Source organism: Bubalus bubalis, chromosome 3 (assembly GCF_019923935.1).
Source record: "Bubalus bubalis isolate 160015118507 breed Murrah chromosome 3, NDDB_SH_1, whole genome shotgun sequence".
NCBI classification, from domain to species: Eukaryota; Metazoa; Chordata; class Mammalia; order Artiodactyla; family Bovidae; genus Bubalus; species Bubalus bubalis.
The window spans coordinates 42,500,561-42,526,887 of NC_059159.1; the positions used below are offsets into that span (position 1 = coordinate 42,500,561).

Here is a 26,327-nt window from a genome sequence, read left to right on the forward strand (position 1 = left end):
AGGGATCGAACCCATGTCTGTTAACATCTCCTGCATTGGCAGGCAGGTTCTTTACCACTACCGCCAACTGGGAAGCCTCTTGATCACTGAGCCACCAGGGAAGCACTGGATGAAGTTAGGAGTCAGCATTTTATTCATTGATACTTTTGAGTATGTTATAGAGTGATGGCTTTTAATGAACATACCCAAGACATATAAGCATTGCCACCTTCAAAGTAGTTACTCAGAAATGCTGGTTTGTTGTCAGAGGCTTAAAATTTTAGATTTCTAACTTTCTGAGGTGATGTCATTGACTTTGAAATGGTCTAAACTTATTTGAAGCCATGTCTTCAGAAGTAACATTGATTTGAGTTGTGTTTGGTTATAGTGTTACACTAGTTAATTTACCTTGCCTGGCTAATATTGCACTAAATGATATCAGGCATTCAAAATGCTGACATTTTGGAGTATTCATTAAATACTTTGATATGGTAAATTTTATCCAGCACATAGAGCTGTAGGGGAGATAAATTTTAATTTTTGATGGTTGGGGTAAGTCAAAGTGAAAGTTATCTAGTATAAAATATTCCTGAGGCAATTATAGGCTATTGCATGAAATTGAAAAAATTTCTCTATTACCTCCACAAGTGGCAGGTTATTGGCATAAGTGGTTTGATCCAGTAGATGTGAGTTGAACCCTGAATTTTAAAAAAAGATTTTAACTTACTGAGTGACACTAATTGCGGACTAGGATTGGAACTCTAGGTCTATAGGGAGGTTTCCTCAGCTTAATCCTTTGTGTGTGTGTGTGTGTGTGTGTCACAGTTTTCCATACTACTGAAGAGTTGTACAATAAATTGTGTTTTCCTTTCCCTTGTATTGTACCTTCATAGGCAGAGTACTTTGCTTAGTTATGAAAGACTTGCATTTTCAGGGTGAATCTTTTCCTTAAAAGAACTTCAGTACCCAAGAAAATAACACACACGTTTTAAGGCACAGATGTTAAATGTTTTAAGAAAAGTACAAATAAGAGATTTTAGTGAAGGGAGAGAGAATTTCTAATGGAGTAAAGGTAGGAAGAGTAAGTGCAGGGTATGTTTTCCTGGAGGCAGTGGCATTTAAGCTGGATTTTGATGGATGAGGGAAGGCATTTTACTTAATGAAAATGCAGAGAACCAGAAGCATAAAGAACAGAAAAGTTGGGAAATGAGAGAGATGTGAATCTTGGAAGGTATCCACTTTGGATGTGGTGAGAGGATATATATAAAAGAGAAGAAAGGTAAATTACTGTCAAATCATGGAGGTTTTTAATTCCCATTGGAGGGCAGGGGGAGCCTCTGAGTATTGGAGATAGACTGGTAGTATGTAACTTAAACTGACAAAAGACAGGGGTATTAATGCTGCTATTCCTGACTCCTATGTGCTTGGGCAAATCATTTATCATTTTTAAGCCTGGGTTTCATAATATTACAAAGTAAGTATATCAGCCTTTGTCTACTCAACTGCTGTAAAAACTGAGTTGCTCTTAAGCAATTGACTTGTAGGTCTGTATTCAGGTAGATTAATGTGGCACCAATTTGTAGGGTAGATTAGAAGGCATTTTTCTGGTGACTAGAAGTAAAAGATCAGTCAGATTACTGGGATAGTCCAGGCAGAGAAATAACAAAGATTTTCCTCTTGTATTTTCAGTCTTGTGACTGTATTACTTAACCAGAAATAAAACAGACATTTCAAAAAGCTTTTAGATTCGGTAAGGGCAAGAGAGAACTGATAAATATTTCTACATCTACAGGATATGGGAGACAGGATATTGAGGAGTCAAGTTACGGTTAATTAAATGGATCCATGAAACTGATGGGAACTGTTCATACAGTTTAGACATTTGTTCATGAATAGATCTGAATGTTAAGTTTTCTCTTGTTCACGCAGTGCTTGATAAGCATTTTCAGTGTTTTTATTGCATTTGCCCCATAATTGTGCCATCAAAGCTATCTTCCTAACAATCTTATAAACAGGTACCTGCAGATTTAATTTGGGTTTCAGTCCAAATTGAACATCTAGGTTTGGGAAGACTCCTTTTTTTCTCTCTGTAATATGAGACATATAGGAATATATATGACAAGTAATTCTTAACATTGTGTAAGATCCTTTTTATCAATGACTTTCCATTTTAACAACCATACTGGGTACTTGATTTCTCATTAATTCTGCTTTATGAGTACACTAGTTACTTTGCTGCTAATCTGGAAGGTAACTTTGAAGGAATTTAATAGAAGATAAAATTTAACTCCTAGATTTTGTTAGCCTAAATCCTGAGGGAAGGGGAAGTAATTACCCATGCTATAGTAGCAGAAATTGTCTGTTACTGTCATAGCAGGAGTTTCATTCTAAGCAACTTAAATTTTATGTTTTACCATTAAAAGTAATAGAATAAGTGCTCCAAGTTCCTATTGTGTGTATTTAGAGGTGGTCCTGACAATTGTGCTGTCTGTTGGTGTAGCTCCAAGTTGGGAATATAGGATTGAAATTGATCTACTGAAGAGTTAATTTACCATTTACTGAAAAGGTGATGATTTACAACTACCTTAATCAACTTGAAAATGTTCTGTATTTCTTTATGGGTACAGTCAAAATGAAAAAAGGTTAGGGAGAAATTTCTGACAACCAAAAGAATAGGCAGGTAGGTGCAATGAGTGGGTGAGGAGAAGTTAAAATAACAAAACACAGTGTTGGGATAGCCAGAAATCAATCAAAAGGATGAATAAATCTGAACTAGGAAGAGAAGCAGAATTTAAATTTATGTCACCACCCCTGCAGGATTTTATAGAATTTGATCTAAAATATCTTAAGGGGTGGAAGCCATGATTACTGATAAATTGATCTAGGGGTTCACAGTTGTGGGAGTCAGCTTGTTTTGCCTTATATATGATTTGATTCTTTTTGGAGGGTGCCATTATGTACTTAAAATGTTAGTGTTTTTAAATGTGTTCTATTAACTGGGGCAGTAGTATCTTTCAGTTTTAAAGAGAAAAAGTTAAGCTTCTATTTAGTTTTAACCCTCTTAGTTAACCTCAGTCTTTGAAGGATTTTAGAATTAAAATATGAATCTATATGAAATTGCTTTTTGTAGGTCAAAAGAGATTGAATAATAGTTTCAAATGGGTCTCTGAAACATTTTCTATATTATTACTTCCTTGACTGATTTATGAGTATTCTGTTCAAATCAATGTTTTATTTATTGTGTCAAGTACTGTGTGAAGCATTGGTGAGAAGTAGATGAAAACAGTGTTCATGTTATTAAAAAACTCAGTGTAATGGGAAAGAAATATATCACTAATGTGACTGCTCTGTAGAAAAATGCATTTGAAATAGAAAGCACTAAGGTTGAGTAGGTGGGTCAGGGGACACAGGTAGTTAGAATTCAAAGAAGTAAATGTTGGCTTATTGTAGAAGGAGAGTCAGAATATTTTTAGGTGAAAACAGCATATGTTTGAAGTTTGCCATTCACTCAGTTTCAGGAAAGGTGAATGGTGCATGTTAAAAATCTTTAATTTATCAAGTTGTTAATGTACCTATTCTAGAAATAAATTTTATATCAGACACACAGAACTAATCTCCATGTTAGCAAATGGGAATCCATTGAAATGTTTTGAGCAATGTGATCAATTTCAGATTTATATTTTTAAAGAAAGAGAATTATAACCATGCTTAGAAGATAGAAACTGAGACTCAATTAATGGTCTGTAGATAAAAGACAACTTCAGAATGCTATATAAGATACCACTGCTTGAACCAGGGCAATGGCACTGGGCAAGAGAAAGGGGAATGGGTAACTTCTGCCTGCCAGTGCAGGAGGCATGGTTGGATCCCTGGGCTGAGAAGATCCCCTGGAGAAGGAAATGGCAACCCACTGCAGCATTCTTGCCTGGGAAATCCCATGGCCTGAGGACCCTGGTGGGCTGCAGTCTTTGGGGTCGCAGAGAGTCAACATGACTTAGTGACTAAGCATGCACACATATGCATATGTTGTGGGATGTGGTGGTTGATAAATTTAGGTAAGAGTTGCAGTTGTGAATACTCCCTCCCTACATTCTCTAACTCTGTCTATTCTTACTTTTGTATGTTTGATACAACATTCCTGATCTTCTTGGTATTATCATTCTCTTTTTCTCAAATGTTGTTCCTTCAGTCCCCTTTTCAGGCTTTCAAACTCTTCTGGGTAACTAATCCTGTTTCTGTGAATTAGTTAAGACTTCTTTAGCTGCTTTTATGCTGAGTTCAGACCACATGTATTCAATTCAATGTCACTCCAGTGCTGTGTTTATAAAACTGAATACATTTTTTCCCCCACAACTGCCCTTTCTTGGCTTCCCCCTTAGTGAATTAACATACAACCCTTGTCATTAGGTTCATATGTATCTTCTCTAACGTCTTCATTCTTTTCCATCTCTAATACAACTGCCCTAATTTCTGAACTTTTGCAGTAACATTTTGGGCTTTTTCTATTGTCATTTCATCCATTCCTAGCATGTACTATAATAACTTCATTTCTTCAGTGACTTTCCTTCACCTGTGTGACTAAATGATAAACTTTCTTTCATGAATGCTTTGTGCTCTTTCCCACAAATACCAAAATGGCATTTTTGTCTAAATCTTTCTTTGTGGCAACTTTTAGTTCTGTTCCGTGAATGGTGGTGTTCTTTGTCTAAATCTTTTCGCCTTATTGGCTTACTAAATTACTTGTGACTGCTGAAGCCTGGGTCAGTGAACTTGTTTTATAAAAGATCAGATAGTAAATATCTTAGTCTTTGCGAGCCATAGTCTCTGTTGTCATTTGGTTCTGCTTTGTACAAAAGAGCACTGGGTGAGGCTCTATACCAGTAACTTTTTTTTTTTTTTTAACCAGTAACATTTTATTTGCAAAAACAGATGGTATGTAGAACCCAGTGGGCTGACTGCTGTAAGTTGGCACATGTTGTTTAATACCATCAAGCTTTGTTTGTGTTGATGCTTCTCCCTAGAAAAGTTATCTACCTACTCTACTGAGCTCACAAGAGTATTTCTTTCTGTTTTTGCATCTGTATCCTTATCCTCTAAGTAATGCTTTTTAATCAACTTGGAGTTAAGAACTTTTATTTAATTGGATGTTTACTCCAGGAAGCCTTGTGATATGGACTATGTAGAAGTTGTCTGCTTTAGGAAATTGAATGTTAAATTTGCTTCATTTGAGCGGCATTACTTGAGGAAATTTAATTTGATGTAAAAATTCAATTGTATTTGAATTTTTAAAATTTTGATACAGTAAAATCTCAAATTTTTATGGTAATGGTCTAAATGACAGAATTTTGGCAAAATTGACCACTAAGTTTGGCCCTGTGGCCATTTCTCAATAACTGTTTGAATAATTGGATGCTGTGATGCCTGTTGTAAAAGAACCAGGATATTAAAGACTTGGGTATTTGCGTGTGTGTGTGTGTGTGTGTGTATGTATGTATGTAGAAGAGGGTAGTATTAGAAGTAAAAAGATTAATTACTATGTTGTGATTCTGTATAGTTCTGTAGCCTTCTTTATACTGTTCAGCTTCTCTTGTGATAGTTAAAACAAGGTTATACAGAGAAACTCATTTTATATTTAACATCTGAATCCTAACTTGTAACCTGAAAGAGGGCAAAATGTCATTCACTTCTTTCCCATGTGCTCTGTATCACTAGCTTCAGGTTAGTCTTTTTAGAGTGGTTTAAATATGGCATAGAATCATACAAACAGTATTTGATTTGTTTCCTCTTTTACATCTTAACTTGGAGTTTCATAGAAACATTAAAATTCTAGTCAAGGAAATCAAGTTGCTACCAGTTAAGAAGTAATATTAAATAGCAGGAAAGGGAATTGCATTCATTTCTTAGTACAACACTTCAGATAATGCTGATTTCCTGACTGGAAGCTAAGCTGGCCCATGACTAATATTTTAGCTAGGTCAGACCATCTCTTTTCCCTCCTCATGGTCAGAGTTCACTTACTCCAGAGCCCATATTTGAGGGCAATAAGATTTTCTTGCCAGAAATGATTAAAAATGTACAGTATTAGAGTAGAATGTAAAGCTGAATGTCCTAGTTGAAGTTAAGGAAATGTCTTCAGTCTGAAGTGTTTGCAAATAGTTATTGTTGTTTTTATTCAAAACATGTATATTTACTCTGCTTTTAAAGTAGCGTGGCTGCTACTGTGACTCTTGAATGTAGTACCCTCCCCATCCCCAAATAAAGAGTAGGGCAGGGGTAGGTTGAAGATTTCTTGGGTGGGGAAGAGAAAGGAAAATGTTATATAGTTCAGGTGGGCTATAACACTGGAAAGTTCTCTCGTTCCTTTCTTTTCTCAACATACAACTAAATATAGATTTATCTTTGCAGTAAGCAAATTTTGAATAATGAGCATCAAGGAACCTGTAAATACAGAACACCTCAGGAATTTTTGTTGCAAATGTGGTATTATTGTACTTTAGAAGGGAAAATGTGGTTGGGTTAATGTTCTTGTAATGATGTTAACCAGGAAAAGGCTTATCTTTGGACTTCTTAAAATTAGCTCTTCTGAGATCCAGAAATTTGTAGATAACAGCTTTAATGACTCTTGCAGCTCCTCCTAATTGTTTGAAACTAATAGAGTTAGAAATTGTATTCATGTGATAACTGAGTGCCATGACTAGAAATCCTTTCCTGATATATCTTTTCTTTCCCCCCAGATTAGATTGGTTGCAATTCTCTCTCCTTAGACCTCCTAGGAGATGGGAATTTTCCTGCCAATCTTTTTCCCTGCCCCCATCCATACACATCAAACAAAAAGTAATAATTTTAGATCTGTACAGATTCTTTAGCCCCAGGGAGCCATTATGTTGTACATTAACTATAATTCATGTTTAAAAAATCCATGTTCAGCTATATCTGATCTTAACAGGCTCCAATTTCATTTTTCTTTAACTATGGTTGATTGCTGATAAGTTACAGAATACAAAAAAATTATAGAATACAGACCATCCAGTTACACAGAATAAAAACCACTTTTTTGTCTTTTCAGAATGGTAGTTATCTGGCCATGGAAGAGCATTTATTCTCAGTGTTAGTTACAGGTCATTCCTGTTACTCGGTACAGTCCTTTGGTTCTTTCACTGTAATAGTCATCTACTGTCTACTACTGTCATCTACTCCTCAAGACTTAAATATCCCTTCTGTGAAGCTTTCTCTATGCTTTCAGGTAGTTTTCCTTGTCTTCTGTCTATACTGTCAACTATAGTTTCTTCATATACATACTTATTCTAAGATACTAAAGTAGGCATGTTATAAATAATCACATTTGAGTTGAGCAGATAAGGGTTGAATGCTATTAATAAATAGGCATGCATTGGCATTTTGACCTTTGGGCTTAAATATGAGTAGGTTGGGTTCGGAGGAGAGAACTACTTAAATATAGCAAAGAGTTAAGTAAAATTTTAATAAGGCATTTTAAGATCTAGTTTGATTAAATTTGATAATGCTTCCTTCAAAAGTGCTAGGCACCTTGTTGAAGGATGTTGGGTTGTTTTTAATAACAGTGAGTTTTGTTTTGTTTTTCATCATTTACCTGTAGTATGCATCTGCAAATCTTTGCTGTTTGTGCAGATACAGTTGTAATCTTGGTGGTTTGATTTCAGGTAATAATTGACTTTCTGTAATCAACGTTTCAGACCATCTCAATGACACTCTCAACAATTAAAGGAAAATATGAGTGTTTTGTCTGGGTGTCTTAGAACTGTGTTGTTTCAGCCCTACCTCCAGCCCAGCAATAGTCAGTCTAGGTTTCTTAGCTTTAAAGTGAAAAGCTCAGCTTTAAACTTTGCTCTGCAAAATTTAGTATTTAAAAATAATTCTTTTTTTTTCTTCTTTGCAGAAATGGAATCTGTTTGGAATTTGCAGAAGCAAGGTAAGAATGGTTAGGTTACCTGAAATGTTAGTACTAATCACTAGTTACAATACATTATTTTTGGGTGGGAATAATATGAATAGTGGCCCACCAAATAACTAGACTTTGTATTTTAAAGTTATTTAATAATAACTACAACCAAAGGATAATAGCTGCCATACCAGGACTGCTAAAGACAGGGTAATACTGTAAGTGAAAAGAATGTATGTGAGTGTAGTTTTTACCTGCTGTGTAAAGAATGTGAATATTTTTCCTCCCTGAATATAAAGATAAGAAGACCAAAAATATTTTTTAATCTAGAAAACCAACATAAATGTTTCCACTTATGGTCAATCTTTATCTGTGTTGGAGTTCTCAAAAAACTGAAATTGGTTGTCCTAATTACTGAGTACCTTCTGTCCAAATATAATAAAATATATTTGCTGTGGGATACCTGAAATAGAAGTGAGTTTTAGTTTAGAGAGTTAGTCACTGAAACTGATAGGTTAATATTGATAGGTTTTGGCTTTCAGAGCTCTGTAACTGAATTGGATCCCACTTTCCATACACTTTGCTGGGTAAAATAAGTGAATTGCAGACAGATGTGAAAGTCCTAGATTTTCAGAACTTGAGAGACATTAGAAATTCTATTTTCTTATTACAAATTAGAAAACTGAGGCACAGAGAGGTTACTATGTAATCTATGTAAACTAGAGTGTAAACTAAAGTGTCCAGACTAAAAAGTAAGTTTCCCTGATTTTCCAACATTGCTCTTTCTTATTCTTAGTCCAAATATTTTTTGTCTAACACAGCTGTGGCCTGAAAATAACTAAGAAGTTCTTATTTTGTGTTGCTCTCTGTGTGCCTTTTTATTTAAACACGTAGTCTACAAAATATACTCTGCAAAAGTAAACCTACCTGTTTTTCACTTTAAAATGGTTATTAACTATTAAGAATAAATATTATCTTCATAGCAAGTTGCTAGTGGATGTCCCTTGAAGTTCTAGAAAGGATATTGTTTCTGGACAAAATTAGATTGATTCTTAGCCTGAGGTGAGCTTGAGTTTTTTGATACTGTTTTCAGTTCAGGCCTTTATACTTTTCTGTTAGATAGCAAGTTTTATTGGTTTCCTATTTTTTTACTAAAGCATGTGTATGATTAAAAGTTCTTAGGATAGATAGATGTAGTATGTAATGCAATCTTTGCTCTCCAGAAGAGGGGGGCATACAGATAAATAATGGAAATTTAAAATAACGCTGGGATGTTTGGCCAAACACATTCTGACTGTTTTATACTTGAGCCCAGGATATCCACAGGTTTTTGCTGTTGCTGAGAATAAAGTCTGGAGGTACTGTGGGAAATTAGAAGGAAGAAATAAGTCATAATTAAACTGAAGTGATAGTTCTGCCAGACTTGTTAACCTGAAGTTTTTGGTGTTAGGTGTTAACTTGAACAGTTCTTTACTAGACAATCCTCACTGCTTAAAATAAATTTTGACTTCATTTTGCCAGGAACAAAAGAAAATAAATCTGAGTTTTTATTTAAAGTGTTGGATTATTGAGGACTTAAATTTTGTCTGCTTTTTTCAAATGTGCTGCTTTTATAGTCAGTAGAAGCACATTGTCCTGGTTAACTGAACTCAACCCTCTAATATGTGGTCTTCCTCACTGGCAACAGGACCTTGTTCCTGGGAATCCATTGAAATGGGTTGAGGAAAAGTGGGTCACACGTGTGTTAATACAAAGAGGAAATGGTCTTTAAATTGTGTTTTCATAAAAGAGGGCAGTTTACATGATGGTTATTGGGATTTATTTTTTGAACATGGGAATTTCAGACTTTGTTTTTATTTATGTTTTTATTTATGTGTTTATGTTTTAACCTTCCCTCCAGATCCCAAAAGGATAATCACTTACAATGAAGCCATGGATAGTCCAGATCAATGAAGGACCAGACTGCCTATTTGTAACCTTTCTGCAGCATTAGAGCCACCGTTCATGGGGGACACAAGGCTTTTATGCTCCTAGATCTTCAACGCAGCAGAGGAACCATAAGTAGAATCACAGGATAATATATACAAATATATATATATATACATTATATATATATAGTTATTTAAAAAAAGGCAACTGAAAGTAATTAGACTTCTTAAGGAAACAAATTTATTTCAAGAGACTACACATGGTTATTTAATCTCCGGTACTGAATAGTTTTGTTTTGTTTTGTTTTTAGTTTTTGTTTTTAAGTGTGAATGCAAGTGATTAATGAATATGGACTTATTAACAAGCGTGGTTCTAAAGTTCCTGCTGTCATCACCTTGGGCAACAAATGACCCACTGGAAAGGCAAATCCACTTTAAAAGATCTCTGTATCTTGTTCTGTGACTAAAGTGATACACTAATCACGGGGAACCCAGAATGATTCAACATTTTCCCCCACTCCTCCCTTGATCTTTTGGTTATACTTTGAACCCTGCGAGAATGCTGGATAAAATGCCTTGAAGTTTGCAGGGGTCTTTTTTTTTTTTTAGTAAATATGATTTGCATGTCTTGCCAGGAATAAGCAGCCTCTGTGGGGTGTTGGGAAATATTTTCTTTGTTTTCTTTTATTTTTTGTGGGGTGGGGGGATAGGGGAGGGCATTGAAGTTCTACAGTTCTGAAGTAGTTGGTGGTACATAGTTTCACTTGGCTTTGGTTACCTATTGGACTTTAATAAGTAAAAACTTCATGAGTGTCATTTAAACAAAAGTTACAGAACAAATAATTGGCTTTAGATATTTAATCTGGAAAAATCCTCCTGTGCCCATGTTCTAACGTAACTGTATAAGTGGGAGCAAAAATGTATTCTGCTTTTCAACTGTAGGTGCTCCAGACTTGCTCTCTGTCACTAACACTAAATGTGCTATTTTTCTTGTTTTTCATCAAACATCTGAAGAGAAACTTCTGTACCTTTCTGTAAATTCTTTTTAATTTCTCAGAAATCTAAAAGGTGAAGAAAAAAGTCCATGAAAACTAAAACTTCATGTTTTTAGCCAGTGAGGAGGTAATAAACCCTGCCTATAGAAGGTGTGTTTTCATGCAAACTATACTTCTGAGCTTATTAGCTTCTAATTATATCTTAATAAATATATTTTATTACTAGAGCAAATGGGTTTTTTTTAAGGAAAATAATGTGAAATTCTGGAAATTTTCTTTTGGGCAGAGAAGAGCATCAGCCCTGTCTTATCACATTACCATCCTGTTGCACTGCAGCTTGTATATAGCATGCTAAAATAAATTTTTTTGTGTGTGCAGAAACTAAGGGTCCAATATAAGGTTGGGTGATGTTAGTGGCATAAAAACAAGTTCTCTGGCCTGACATAGCATCGCGTCTCACACACACACAAACACAGAAATTAGTATATCCATGTATGTCAAATACAGGTTAAAATAGCAGGGTATTTATACATAGAGATGTAGTCTTCTAATAAAAGTAGACTGGATCCCCAGGGTTATTTGGGGAGGAAGTAGCTACTTTTTGCTCAGCCCTTTTGCTTAAGAAATGTCCAGTTTTGAGCGACTGTAGTATGGATGAGTTTTCATGTTTTGTTTGATTATTTGAGGCTTTTAACAAGTAGTTTGTGAAAGAAGCTGTTGGACTCAGCATAGAGTAGAGAAAATATCTTTATAGTCTGGATTTCTGCCCTGCTTAGATTTTAAAAGTATAAGCATGGATTGCCAATTCCACTTGATGTAAACAAAACTTTTATACATAATATATATATATATAAGATAACTTATTGTATCAGTCCAGGTTCAGAAACTTGTGGTAGGCCAGTTCCAGATAGTTTCATTTCACCTGTAAACTGTATCACTTTTACGGATGTTGTAATTTTCAAATGTATAATATGTTTACAGATGTGCCCTGCATTTAGTCTGCCTTGTTCTATTTTGATTTTTGTTGAGTCTCCTGCCTGCTTGCCAAAAGCTAGGATGCTTCAGGCCCATGTACAATTGAAAGCAGAGGCATCCTTGAGCTTTAAAGCATTGAACAAACTGGAAAATGCATCATACCACATACTGAAGTGAAAGAAGTCTGTGTTTTGTGTTTTTTTTTTTTTTTTTAAATAAAAATTTTCAAAAGGTTAAAAAAAAAAGATACAAGGTTGATTAAAGAAAAAAAAAAGGCTCCAGTTTGTTTTATAGGTTTTAAAGTTCTGCTGTGTGTTCAATTGCCTTGTGTAACCACTTGTCGCCTTAGGGCCAGATTCTCTCCCTCTCTTCTCGTCCTCATTCCCCGCCGCCCCCCACCCCTTTTTTTAAACATCCATTTTGCTTGCCTGGTATTTGAAAGCTCTTCTGTCTCACAACTCACAAGAAACTTTCTGGGTTTGTGATATACAGAGGTTGAACGAATATATATTTTGAAAGGAATTAGAAAAACAGCCCCCATCTGAATTTTTAATTTAGAAGCAATGTTTATCTTCAAAATATCTTTGACAGGCTGTTGTTGCTTTCCTACTTCCCTTCCGTATCCCTCAGGCCTCTCTGTTTAGAGAAGCCAAAAAGAGAATGTCTCCCTTCTCTGTTTGTCCAAAGGTCTTTGAGTCTCCCTTCTAAAGGAAACAACGCAACATTTCACTTTGATTTCCCCCACTGAAATTTCCTTCATTATATGGTTAGAGGTATAGAGTTAGGGATGTCTCTTTACCTTCTGGAACCCTAGTGCCCCATCATATTAACTGTCAGTATTTTGGGGGCATTGGGTTAATGGACTTACTTGCCTAGGTACAAGCAGGACTTTGGGACATATCTCCTTTGTGCTGTTTGGTAACACTTAACTCTACTTGTCGCAATCTTTCTTCTTAGGTCCTCACACAATTCCTTACAGAGCACTTATTAAAAAAAAAAAAAAAAATCTTAAAGAGTTGATCTGTTTCCTGATTATTTTGTGTAAGCTTCTAAACTTCAGCTGTGATTAATTTAGCACATTTAAATAACGTTGATGTGTTATTGTTCGGTATAAAGAATTTTTCTTCAACTCAGAGTATTAGTACTGTAGCATAAACCAAATACAGTCTAGAGGGGATTTTTAACATCCCTCCATTATAAAGACTGAAAAGGTGTGTGTCTGTGTGTTTGTTGAGTGCTTGTGTGTGTGTGAGAGAAGGAAATATTAAAAATTAGTAAGTGAATGTGTGTAAGACATTATATTAGTATTCAGAGAATGAACTTGTATTTATTTTGTGCCATTTGTTTTCATTACACAGAATAAAGTCAGGTGGTTTTAATCCTTAAAAGGATAGTATTTGAAAAATGGCACTAAGAATGAAATCATGACCTATTTTTTTAATAGCTATGAAGATACTAATTATGGGTGAAGATTTCTTTTTAAATCTGCCTTGATTGTAGGTGTCTGCGTCACATACCACTCTCGTAGATGTCTTGAATAATTCCCCTTCCCCTCAAAAGACAGGGTGTATTTATCTTTCTCTTCGTTCACCCCACTTTAATGAACTGAAGTTAATTCCATAGCCTTTACTCTGACTTTAGTAATGAGCTTTCACATACAGTGTATTTACAGCATCTATAGTTAGCACTTCCTCCTCTACTTTCTAGGAGGGGATAGACAATAACTAGGAATTTGTTAATGCCAGTTTGTTTTTTCTTGAAATAAATGGCTGGAGAGGTTTAGAATTTTGCTGTTTTCCTTAATCATCTGCTTTCCTAATCACAGAATCTTGGCAAAAACTTTATAAAGGAAAAAAAAAAGTGCTGCATTGTTTTTTCAAATAACAGTTTCTAGGGGAAATACGGCAAACCTCAATTATGAGTGTTGTCCACAAGACAAAATGTGTTTCTTCACAAAACATTACATAGCAGCAGTAGTTTCGTGCTTGGTTGTTAGGCTTGTTGCTAACCCAACTGGAGGCATCTAATGGTTTATTTTTTGCTGTAAACTTTTTAAAATACAAAAAAGCCATTTAGTGTGAAATTTGTGATGTACCAAATGGCCACAGTCAAGGAAATTGGGAAGAGAACATTGTTTGATTTTAAACTCCTCTAAGGAGGAAGTCATCGTGTCAAGACTTTCTTCCTCAAGTTCTAGAAATAGATTAAAAGTCCACAGTTTCCAAGGATTATGAGTATAGTTCTATCACTGGGCCATATCCTCAAATAACACATGATCCCTCTTGTATACCTGTGCTAACTGTGTACAACAGACTATAGTGGAACAAATACATGTTATGATCAAGTTCGTTAATGCTGCACCAGTTGTAGATTCTGATCAGGCAGTGTCTTTCAGTAGTCCTACCCATAATTTTACTGTTGAATTTTTAAAAGAAAGGGTAAAATTTGCTCATCTTCCCCCCCACCCAAAGTGTTAACTTGTTTAAGGGGAGGGGCCAGAGGATAAGACTAGGAGAAAAGCTGCTTTATGTTTGCAGAGACGCATTAGGTTATTAGTTCTTAATAAAGATGTTATTTTCATTAACTAATTGACAGAGCACCAGGATTCTTTTATAGTGAGAAAGTTGGGCTTCTGCTTCTAATTATCTTAAAATGTTTTTTTTAAAAATATACATCAATCTGTTCAGATGTGTGAGAACAAGGACCACCATGGGTTGGTTTAAAGAAGGATGAGTCAGTCATTGGCTTCATTCAAAAGCAAAATTTACATCACTCAAAGTTTACTGGGTTTTAATTAAATTCCACACCATTCTGCTACTCAAGAAGGAGCTTACAAATAGAAGTTTTAAATTGTCTGCACAACAAAAACACCCAGTGAAGTATGAATGGTATGTTGCTTTTGCATTACTGGGAGAGTCAAATAGCAATTCCGGGCTAGAAATGTATGAAACAGCCGTCCTCACAAATGGGATTGCTGATTCGTACTTCCCTATAAAGTTTTATGTCCAGAGTTCTAAAGCCATTTTATAATACTGCAGTATCCCTTTTCTACAGCCTTATTAAAATAGCTGCAAACATTTATTTTCCAATCCAGTTTCACTTTGATTGCATATTGAAATTTTATTCTAAAGACCAACAAACCAACTTGAGGTAAATTATAGCTTTCCATATATCCTCTCCTCAGGTGCTAAACTAGGCTCCAAAAATGGATACTGCTTTAGTAATGTCTGCTTTATCCTTAAATATTACTTTTGCTAGGTGTAAAGATTTGGTGTTAACAAAAGTGGTTTTAATATGTAAATATGAATGAATGCCTTTAGTTTGCCCCTGTTTGTCTTATTAATCTGTTTCATTTATCCTCCATGGAGGAAAATCCTTTCATGATACTGAATACATTTCATTAGGTATTGTTGCATTTTAGGATGAAAATACAACTATTTTCTGTCTTGGAATAATCCTGCTGCTGCTATGAGAAACTGAAAAATCAAGAATGTGATGCACTTTTTACGTGACTATATACCATACCTTTATAGGTTGCTTTGATTACCTTTCCTGTAGCACAGCCACTAGCAAAAGTGATTGGATTTTAAAATTCCCTTTGGGAGGAGATCAGTACAAAAAGTTTTTTATGGTATTGGCCTGTGAAGGATATTAACTTAGGAAAATACAAATTCTGTTAGTATTACACATTTTGGCCTTAAAATGTCTTCTACTACTGAAAATCTTTTAATTTTGCTTCTATTATTCCCTCTGCCTCAAAAAGAGAAGTTGGGAAGAATGGCTTAAAGGAAATAGTAGTACTGGTTTGTTGCTGATCTGGAAAGAAATCAATTGTCTACTATATATACTGGGCAGTTTGTTTGTATACAAAGGAGAAGTAACATTGCCCCAAGCCAATCTGATTTAGTTTAGTCAAATCAATCAAAACCAACTATTCTGCTTCTCTAGTGTATTTTTACTTAGCAAAGATAAACTTGCTACTTGACATGAGGAAAAGTCATTTCTCAAGCACATACTTGAAGGAGATTGAACCCAATTATGATGGAGGAAAAACACCAAATGGGGTGGAGGAATATGAGAAAGATACGTGGTCCAAAGCTATCTGATTATATTTTGATGTTGCCAATATTGCAAAGCCAAAATTTTAATTTGCTTATTTAATATATTTGTTGGCCAGAGATCTATTTTTATATCAATGTGCCTTGCATGTATATTTTAAAAAAACAATAAAATTGGAAAGGCCATGTTACAATGCCTGAGATAGTTGATGGTTCTTAACCACCTCACTAATTTTTATGCAGTATGAGATGTTCATTCTATTGCCCAACTGGTGCTCTCTGTTATAGATCTTGTCACAAACTGGAACTGTTTTATAAACTGGTGATTTAAGTTACTCTTTTGGTTGTTTCTTTTTCTTTTTTCGTTTTGTTCTTAGTCTGTTAGTGGCTGTTCTGTAGTGGGAAATAGTAAAAAGATAATTCCCTTCCCTCCCCGCTCAGCACCTTCTTCAAGTAATGTGATGACACCACTTGTGTGCTTTGAAAAAAAGTTTCAGCTTGCTGTTCCCTTAGTGTTATAAAGTGTTATAAAAAGCATTGTTTGCAAAATCTAGGGAGATAAGAGTCCACTTTAATTTGGAATTCTTTGTGAGCTATGATCCAAGTTATTGGCTCTTCCCAACTTTAAAATTTTTTATTGTTAAAGCACCTTGCTTAGAAAATTTTAAATATTTATGTCTGCAACAATTGTCTCAAAATAATGAACTGTGCAATTCTTGTCATTAAAAAAAGAAAAGATCTGAACTCTCCCTACTGTGGCTTGTTAGTTTCTCTGTATTTTCTGCCAGTGTAAATGTGAAAAGCTTTGCTTGCATTACGTTTTAGAATGCATTTTGCACACTCGAATTTTGCTGAAGCTCCATGAAAAGGTTAGATCTAAGTAGATGAATAAAGCTATGCACATGTTTTGAAAGTTTAATTTGTGTGTCATTACCAAAAGTGACCTATCCTTATTACTTTGCTGCTCTTAGCTTTACCATCTGTAGAAACATGGCTCAAAGTTAGAGTTCTGGGCTAGTTCATCATTGGAACTAGAAGAGAGAAAAATTGGCACCTATTTTAATAACATAGTTTTAAAATGAGAGCTTGACTCGTGTCTGCTAAAGGGCTTTTTTTTTTTTTTTGAAACAGGGCAGTTTTATCAGCTTTACAAACTGTTGGATACTCCAATGAAATTTTGGTTTATTTGATCAAATAGAAATGAAAAGTGGTTGAAACTGAAATGAAGGAAGGACCTTTACCACATGGAGTTTTGTGACAATTTTATGTCTTAAACCTGGTTTAAAGGTAGGATGAGCTTTTTACCTTTGCTTTAGCATAAATTTTGGTTTACTGAATGATTGACTTGAGATTTAGAATCATTCAGTTGTTTAAAGATCAAAGCACAAGTTAAAGATAATGTGTATCTCTTTAAAACTGCCCAAGCTGATTAGAACAAGTTTAGAAATTGAGCTGATTTGATTTCATTGCTGCAGTCTGCATGTACTAAATAGCTTTACTTCACATGTTTGTGTACTTAAAGGATTGTGTAGATGTACTGGCCAGGTTTTGTCAAATCATCTTTTAAAAGATTGTTTTGTATTTTCTTCCGGACCTTCGTAGAAGAGGCTAATATGTTTAAGTAGAGATAATACTAATGGTATTTTCCCCTTGCTCCTAGATATAAAAGAAATATTTCCGTTTTATGTTTTTCCTATGTATAGAAGAGGATTACCTTCTCTATCATCAAGTGTGCTCTTAATGTATGTTGTTGACTGAAAACACAGCAAGCCCGCCCTTCTGTGTCTTCCCTGGAAGTGACAGTTAAAAATGAAGTCTACTAGTCAGAATGCAAAAGGTGGCCCATAATGCATGGCCTTAAAAGGCATGAATGCAGGAGTATAGCATCATCTTTGATGGTTATGGCTACTCCTCAGCATCTGTCAGTAGTTCACATGTTCAGTCTTGGAATGTATTGGAGGAGCGAAGTAATTTCTGTGTCTTGTGTGCATTAGCACTTAGGAGCTGTTACCTCTTAATCTGGGGGAAGGGACAATTAGTGGGCTACAATTATGTGAGAGGATTTTTCCCTTCTGTCTCCCAATTTTAAAAATGTCCTTTAAGTGTTTGTTTTGCCCAATCAAAAAGATAGGCCTTTTCTAGATAATAAGAGCAGTGGCCAGAGATTTCCTCTTTTGCTAAATGCTTAGGTATTTGCCATAGCTGTTTTTGATGTCATGGATTCTGAGGAAGTGTCAGTTACGTGATGATCTTCCTTTATTGATGTCTTACTTCATGTTCAGTGTTTTAAAAATATAAATTACAAGCACTCTACATCCATACCCAGATTGACTTATTTTATCAGAAAAAAAAAAACTTGAGAAATTTGTAGATCAAATTAAGAGACAATAAGTGTACATTGTTGAATAAAAAATTTTAAAGTTTCCAAGGTGTTTGTGTTATCATCTTTTGTGTGCTTTAATTCAAAAAAATGTACTGAGCACTAAGGTAAGATTGTGACATTGGTAATATTTTTTAAATGGGTCAAATGTACAAATAATTTAAGGCTTAAATATAGCATAGTCATAAATTCCTAATCAGATTATTAAGGTGCTTAGAATTTGCATATGTATGGAAAAATCACCTCTGTGAGAACAGCTATGCTGTGTTTTGTCATGACACCGAGCCTTATGTTCTTACAGTTGAAATAAGCCAAAATTGAGCTAAACAGTGTGACAATTTGAGAAGCTTCCTAAGTTTGTTTAGCAGTGATCTGTCACAGGTGAAAAAATAGCAGTGCTAACATCAGTGTTAGAATGGGAGTAAGGAGAAAAAGAGAAAAGATGAAAAACAATTACCAAAAGTGTGTCTGTCACTATATAGACCGATAGATTTGGGTTATATGCTTTAATGTTCTTTGAAATAGAGGACCATTGTCCTTGGTCTCGTAATGACTTACTTGCAAGGACACCAAAGGGAACTTGGGGTTTTATGAAAGCTTGTCTTTAAAGATTCTTAGCCATGTAAATGTGATTTCTATAAAGCATTCAGTCTACAAAGTTGTTGGGGTTTTTTTTTTTTTAATGACATTTATTGTGTATTTCAGCAGCTAACATTTGGAAGCAATATCAGCAGAACATATATTTTATTCTAGATTGTTTAGGAAGGTCTCATGCTTGAGGAATTCTTACTTGGAGCTTTTAATCCACTACTGTTGGATACGGCGAATGGATTGAATCTGGGAAGTCTGGGCATGAGAACCCCACTCTCTCCAGTGTTTGTAGTCTCCTCCATGATGGTCACATTCCAAGATATACTGATAGCCACGGTACCCAGGATACTGGTAGCAAACCCAGCTGGAAGACCCAGAGGATATCAGGTTATTAAAACTAGCTAGAGACCTGGTAAACATCCCCCAAACCTGAGCCTCTGGTTTCCCTAACGCAATAGTATGGAATGCTTTTAGGCTTAAAAATTAATAGCAATCCTAAATATTATCAGGCAGCATGTATGAACAGGTGCCTACAACCAGCTGAAAGTTGTGGAAAAGAGGTATGAGAATAGTCAACGTTAAGTCCTTCTGTAGTGGAATGTTTGGGGGAGAAAAAACTGAGGTTAATGATAGTGGTACCAAAAACTTGAGATTCAGAGTTCTAATAGCTAGAATGTGACGGTCATACTAATGGGACATCAATGTGTGAATTCAGATAATACACGACCATTGATACATTAATATTCATAAGGTTTACAACTGCAAGAGTTTTTGAAATGTGCTCCAACCCTGTTTTTTGCACTTACGCTCCACATTGTATCTTCATGGAGCCAACTTCGTTGTTGGGCCAACCCATGGCTTGCAAGGAGGGGTAGTCATCACAGATTTCCCATTGGCGTCCAATGAAATTTTCTTTCTCAAAAATGGTAATCTTAGACTCCTTATGATTCTGTAATACAGAAGTTTTTTTCAGTTTAGCACCAGTGTTGAGGCTTGTCATCGTAATTCTTTACATTTGTCAAACTCAAAATGCCCCTGGTTTACAGAAGAAAGTGCATGTAAAAATACTTCATGCAATACAGAGATTTAAAAAACTACCCGTAATCCTGTATAATCCAGTTTAATACTATGACATTAAAAATGTACAAATAACTGGTATCGTTTGGAACCACAAGAGACCAGTGAAAGAAAATATGACAGCAGGAAAAAATAGTTGAGACAGCTGACTAAGGATTAATACTAATGTGGAAAAGGTTCTACAAGTTGAGAGGAAAAGTAAGTCTGTGTGTGTGTTGGGGGTGGGGTGGGTACACGCACACAGCATTGGAAAAAACGTGTCTGGTAGGGGACATGAGGACTACACAAGCATTGAGAAGGCAGAGACTGACCTTTATGAAGTTCAGAAACGGGCAAAATTAGCCCTAGTGATAGTGGAAAGGAGCAATTGGAGAGGGACACCAGGTAATTTTATGAGGCAATGGAATTGTTCTGTATCTGGTCAGGGTATTAGGTGGGTATGGATATTTTTCAAAACTCATATAAGAATATACAGTTAGAATTTGTGCATTTTACTATGTGTAAAGTATACATTTGAGGGGGGCGGAAATCGGGAGTTAAAATGAAAACACATCCAGATAGGGAAATACTTTTTAGTTCTAGAGCTGTTTAGCATCTCCACTGCTTGAATTTTGGTAGGACTTTAAGATGAGATCGTTAACTAAAATCATGAGAAAAATCACATGATACAGATGAGTATTTGAAAAGGTTTCAGCCCAGCCTTATTCCCAATATAGGGATCATTGTTCAGCACACCCCTGAAGATCACGCTGCTTGTGCTTGAGTTCTCCACAGAGGAGAAGCATCCCATTCTGATGCATAATTGAGTAATGCTTAGTGTATGACTTCCCTAGTGGCTCAGACTGTAAAGCGTCTGCCTACAATGCGGGAGACTTGGGTTCAATCCCTGGGTTGGGAAGATCTGGAGAAAGAAACCGCAACCCACTCCAGTATTCTTGCCTGGAAAATCCCATGGATGGAGGAGCCTGGTAGACCACAGTCCATGGGGTCGCAAAGAGTCGGACACGACTGAGCGACTTCACTTTAGTGTTAGAGTTATGAATCAAAGATAAGAGGTACTGGGAGTCTTGCCTATTTCTTCAGTCATCCCACGTACTAAAGGGTTACTTCACCTTTTCCCTGTTTCTAGGTAAAATAGTATATAGATTGAAATTTAACTGTTCAAGGATTTACTGCATGCCAAGTGCTCTAATTATCCTACTGCACTTTTGAAGATCTGAATATCTGCTTCCTGCCACCTCTAAGAAGGCCCTTGGTTGTTTAGTCGCTAAGTTGTATCCGGCTCTTTGTGACTCCATGGACTGTAGCCCACCAGGCTCCTCTGTCCATGGGATTTTCCCAGGCAGGAACCCTGGAATGGGCTGCCATTTCCTTCTCCAGAGGATCTTCCTGACACAAGGCCTGCGTTGACAGGCGAATTCTTTACTAACTGAGCCCCCAGGGAAGCCCAGGAAGGCCCACCCTTTTGGCTTAATGAAAATGTCTAGGAGAGAAAAAAATAAAATGGCAGACTTGTGTTTTTCTCTTTATACTTTTATCTTCTTCCTACCACATTTCAGCATAACCAACTGATGGGAAATAAAGTCAGTCCATATGCACCCTCTCTTATCCATCCCCCACATGCACAGAAATGAAAATCTCAAGGACTCACAGCTGAACAGATGGGGCGGAAGGACATGAGGCGCTCGATGTGATAGGCATTACTCCCGCTCCAGGCATCCCAGCGAGGGTACTCTCCTCTCTCCAGGACAAACTGTTGCCCACAGAAGCTGGTATGCTCATAACCAACCCAGCTGCCAAAGACAAGTAATGGTGTTTGTTCATGGTGTTCAGAGCTTACATGGCCGCAGGGAGAAAGCATCTTTTGTTTTAGATGTTAACAGTGGGTGAAATAGCCAGTTCCGACAGAGCCATACAAAGTCATACATTTATCGCAAGAGGTGGGGAATGAGCTGGCAGCTGCACTGTGCAGGTTTGTAAATCTATTTGTTTTGGGATTGTCTACTGAAGAGGTCTACTTCACTGGCTTGAGTAATGAGTACTGGCAATGTCATTCTGAAATTATATTTCCTTTCTCCTCAAGGTGCTATATTCTCTACTTAGAGCTCCAGGTTCAGGATCTAGTGACTAGGGCATTCAGTTGAGTTCAGTCACTTGGTCGTGTCCGTCTCTTTGTGACCCCAGACTATGGCATTGGCTCCAGCCAAACCTATTTGCTTCTTTCTAAGGAAGCAAAGAGATGAATAAGCAGCATATGGATGACTTAAATCTCTTGTTTCCTTATCACTTCGTGGGTTCTTTCTCCTGCAGACCTCTATATGCCTGATTTATTTATTTTGCCTTATTTATTAAAACACCTCAGATTAACCTTTTTCAACCAGGTCTTAGTTACCGATGACACCTTAAAGTATTTCACTTTGAGGGTTGAAGAGCTCTAAGTTGGGGGTGAGCAACTTGTAGAAGCCTATCTACATACACAGCCAGCTCTGCCTAGACCTAGCCTTTGTGTTTTCAGGCTCAGTGAAATGTTTTCAGATGATGAAGGACTCAACTAACCTGCCAAGAGCAGGAAAACAAAACGAGACGGTCTTCCTTGCCAAGGAAACTAATCACCACCAAGAAACTCCTGAAAGACTAGCTAGAAACTAATATGACTCTCTGGAGTTGAGTTCCTTTGTATATAGAGAAATTAGCTCACAGTGTCTGCTCTGGGACATGTAGAAGGGGAGTTAGCTGTGAAGAGGCTGTAGCTTGATAGTTTCGTCTCTACTTTATGTAGGCAAGAAAAACTCAAGGGGCCTGTGGCTTGTTTTGAGAGAACCCCAGGCAGAAGCCTATGGGCTCCAGAAGCACAGAACTGGTAACGTTCACTGCCTGACTCCATGATGTGTATTTCTTTAATCTCCCCCAGATCCAATTCCAAGCCATGAAGAAGCTCATGTTCCTTCTAGCTTTGAGTTACTGAATTGCACATGCAGTAAAAATTTTTTTGAGATTACTTAGGTATGGATGCTTCTCTCTCAGAAATAATTAGAGTCTGGGGGAAGATCTTTATTCTCTGATCTCCATCTTTATGGTTGCATGTCTGAAGGGATCAGAAATAGGAGGCCTGAGATTCTGCTGAGGTTGATACTCACGCGCCACATTCCACCTTGAGAGACCGGACATTGTCAAAATTGCGCTCAGAGACATTTGGGCAGGAGCTGGTGAATTCCATTCTCTTGCCCTGGAAGTTCTCCTGGTCATAGATGGTAATCTGAAATGGGATTAAATGGGAGAATAGAGCTAGAATGTGGTCCATCAGGAAGAACAGAGGCCCAGGCCAACATCTTAACCTGTGTCTGACCCAGTGTTTTTCATCACTAGCTGCAGCCCAGGAGGCCTGATGAGGTGTCTTCCAGTGTAGACAGGGTAAGAAGGGGTTTGAAGTAATATCACTGGTTGGAAGTGTTCACATGCCCATAGGGATGAGGTGTGGGGCCAGGTTTCTGATAGTAATCGTCTGCTGGGCGTGGTAGCTGGCCCTGTGGACATAGCCAAGGATTTGTGGACTCATTCCAACATGCTTTCTGCATAAGTGTGGCCCAAAAGCCAGGATTCTGGAAGCTCCAAGGTCTCCCTGTGAATTAACTTTTAGCTTATTCAGCCGTACCTGCTATAGAAACCTAATGTGTAAAGCGAGAGTTGTGATAAACCCCTTTCATACCCTGAACTAGAAATTGACTCTTGAACCTGGCTAGAGGACAGCTCCCAAAACTGTGAACCAAACTTAGAGTTGATCCACTGAGGAGGTTAAGGGTGCTGAGGGAAACAGTGGCTGAGGATCAGCCACTTCAAGCAGTGGTTACAGTCAGCCTCAGGTTGGAGTCAGAAGGAAACCATGATCCAATCATTGATTTGGGATCTGATGGCAAGTCTGTCCTCATTTCTGGGCCCTCAGTTTCTCCACATCATAATCCACTTGGGCTGCTCTATTTTAAGATAACTTTATCAGTATGGAGGAGAGTTGACCTAGAAAACTAGATAACATCTCCCACCCAATAAGGGTTTCCAGGATCATCCTTCTGTCCAAATGGGAGCATCCTGAGAGAGCCTTCCTGAGACAGCATCTAGACTTTGGTTGGACCCTTCCTTTACAAACTGATGTTTTACTGGCTGGTCACTGTCCCATGGAAAAGCATAGCTCTGGGTCCTACTCTGAGGTTGTATCACACCCCCTGCCCTGATGGATTCCTCAATTTTTCCATGTGATGGAGATGGGCTTACCTTCCATGGCCCCACAGACCCCGGCATGGGGTTAGTTTGAGCCATCTTGGTGGTTGGAAGGGATTCTGGAAGACAGAACACACACCAGTGTCATGGCCTCTGGGGTGAGGGATGAGGGGCACGGGTGAAAGTAAAAGAGGCTTGAAGTCCAATAAACAGACTTTGGTGCAGACTCTGCCTCTCACTAGCTGAGCCTCAGTCATTTTGCATCAGTAAAACTTCAATGTGCAGAGTTATTATAAGGATGAGAAGCAATAATGCAGATAAAGCACTGCACAGATACCAGGACCACTTAATAAACGTGGCTCTCACTCTCTTGCCTGCCTCCAGGCACCTACTATAGCCTTGCCTCATTCTCACATACCCCAATATAAACCCTTTGGCAACCACCTGGTCCAGACCCCTCATATCACCAAGGCGTGGTCTCACTCTTATCTGGCTCTGCCTAGCCCTCAAACTGACCAGCTGTCCACGGCCATGCTCCCATTCCCTCCCTGCCTCTCTGTCTTCTAGACCTACCCAGCCTCCATCTTGCTTCCCGAGACTTTGCTGCTTTCCCCAGCCTATGGCAACTTGCTTTCTTTCCTCCTTCCCAGCGCTTATCACAGCACTGATGCATGTTCCTATTGAATATGTCCTGGGTGAACATCTCAGGAGCAGGGACTGGGTCTCCAGAGTGATTGATGGAGGACCACACTGAACCCATGTTGGGATGGTGAGGGTTGGAGGAGTGGGACAGGTGGCATCAAAAGACTTATTGAAGGAAAGTGAGAAAGAAAAGAGGATGATAATAATAGCTAACACTTAACCATGGCTCAGGGTGTCCCTGGTGGCTCAGATGGTAAAGAATCCATCTGCCATGCAGGAGACTTGGGTTTGATCTCTGGGTCGGGAAGATCCCCTGGAGAAGGGAATGGTTACCCACTCCAGTATTCTTGCCTGGAAAATTCCATAGCCAGAGGAACCCAGCGGGCTATAGTCCTTGGGGTCCCAAAGAGTTGGACATGACTGAGCGACTAACACACACACAACCATGGCTCGCTCTGTGCCAGGTCTTGTTCTTTATGTGTTACCTGCCTGAATACATTTAATCTTCACAATGAACTTATGAGGTAAGCCCTGTCATTATCCCCATTTTACAGATGAGGATATTGAGGCTCATAGAGGCAAGGTAGACAGAAAAGATGATAGGAAGAGTAAAGGAAGGAAGGACAGTGGGGAGGGGACAAGGAGAGAGGGAAGAAAGGCAGACATATGCATCAATTTTCTTAATTCAAAACAGCCATTCATGGCTTTTCCCTCTGACTGGTATTGGCCCAGAGATGAATGCATGTAAACTCTGTGATGTATCTTTCCATTCTGAACCTCTGAACAAGCATTTCCTACCTCTGCCCCCTCCCCAATTTCCCTCCGTGCCTTAGAAGCCTGTCATTTCTGGGGCCCCTAAGTCCCCTCCCAGCCATGGTGGCTAGGGCAGTGGTTATGGTCATGTAAGTGACTCCTTTGGGGTGGCAAGAGAAGTCTGCTTCCCCCCAGAGTTCCCCAATCTTCTCCAGCCATCCTGAGAGGCTCTGACCACAAGGCAGGAAGATGGGGCCCCAGTCCTGGGCAGGGGGAGGAAAGGAAAGACCAGAGCACCCCTTGGGGCCTTACTCACCCAGCTCCTGCTGCACAGTCTGGGTCTCCATCTGGTGCTGCTTCCTCGGTGGCTCCTGCTTTTTATAGCCCCGCGGCCAGCGGCCTCTGGCCCTGTCAGCACTCTGCTTTCCCTTGGCTTTTGTTCCCCCTGATCCCGGAGCTTTGGTGGCTCAGCCTGCTGGGCGGGCATCCCCCAGGGCTTTGTTTGAACCTGGGATACAGAAATCCAGGGAGGCCCCGCTGCTGTGGGCCAGGCTGTCAGTGCGGGCCCTGCTGCTGTGGACTTGCTCTCAGAGCAGATGGGATGTGAGGACAGGTCTGCGTGAGTTCTTGTCCTCCACTCTTCTCCAGGTTCCTCTCGCCACCCCAGGACCTTCCTAAGACCTTGTGTCATATCAACACATCAAAATGCACCTCCCTTCTCATACGGGGTATACATTTGTTGTCGATGTTTAAAAATTAAGGATTATGACAATTCTGAACTCTATTTTTTTTTAAGTGGTTCACCAAAAAAAAAAAGAA

At 37.9% G+C, this 26,327-nt stretch overlaps 2 protein-coding genes across 3 annotated transcripts in view; one reads left to right on the forward strand and one right to left on the reverse strand.

The window, feature by feature from the left end:
* Positions 1-18,278, forward strand: part of NUFIP2 (nuclear FMR1 interacting protein 2) — a 28,144-nt gene extending 9,866 nt beyond the window's left edge. The window contains exons 3-5 of one of the 2 annotated variants that reach the window (XR_006640818.1): positions 7,895-7,927; positions 9,798-17,140; positions 17,514-18,278. Coding sequence is in view for 1 of the 2 variants with exons in the window: in XM_045164949.1 (XP_045020884.1) it covers positions 7,895-7,927; positions 9,798-9,850 (86 nt within the window). In the remaining variant the exon portion in view is untranslated. Of the gene's footprint in view, positions 1-7,894; positions 7,928-9,797 lie in introns of both variants that reach the window. The other variant, XM_045164949.1, reaches the window with a different exon arrangement.
* A 762-nt stretch (positions 18,279-19,040) lies between these two features.
* CRYBA1 (crystallin beta A1) lies at positions 19,041-25,955 on the reverse strand. The gene is made up of 6 exons (XM_006042153.4): positions 25,825-25,955; positions 24,168-24,232; positions 23,039-23,157; positions 21,553-21,694; positions 19,631-19,773; positions 19,041-19,188 (listed from the first exon to the last, which is right to left on the reverse strand). The coding sequence occupies exons 1-6, from the start codon at positions 25,853-25,855 to the stop codon at positions 19,041-19,043; spliced, it is 648 nt and encodes a 215-aa protein (XP_006042215.1). The 5' UTR covers positions 25,856-25,955.
* Positions 25,956-26,327: the final 372 nt, after the last annotated feature.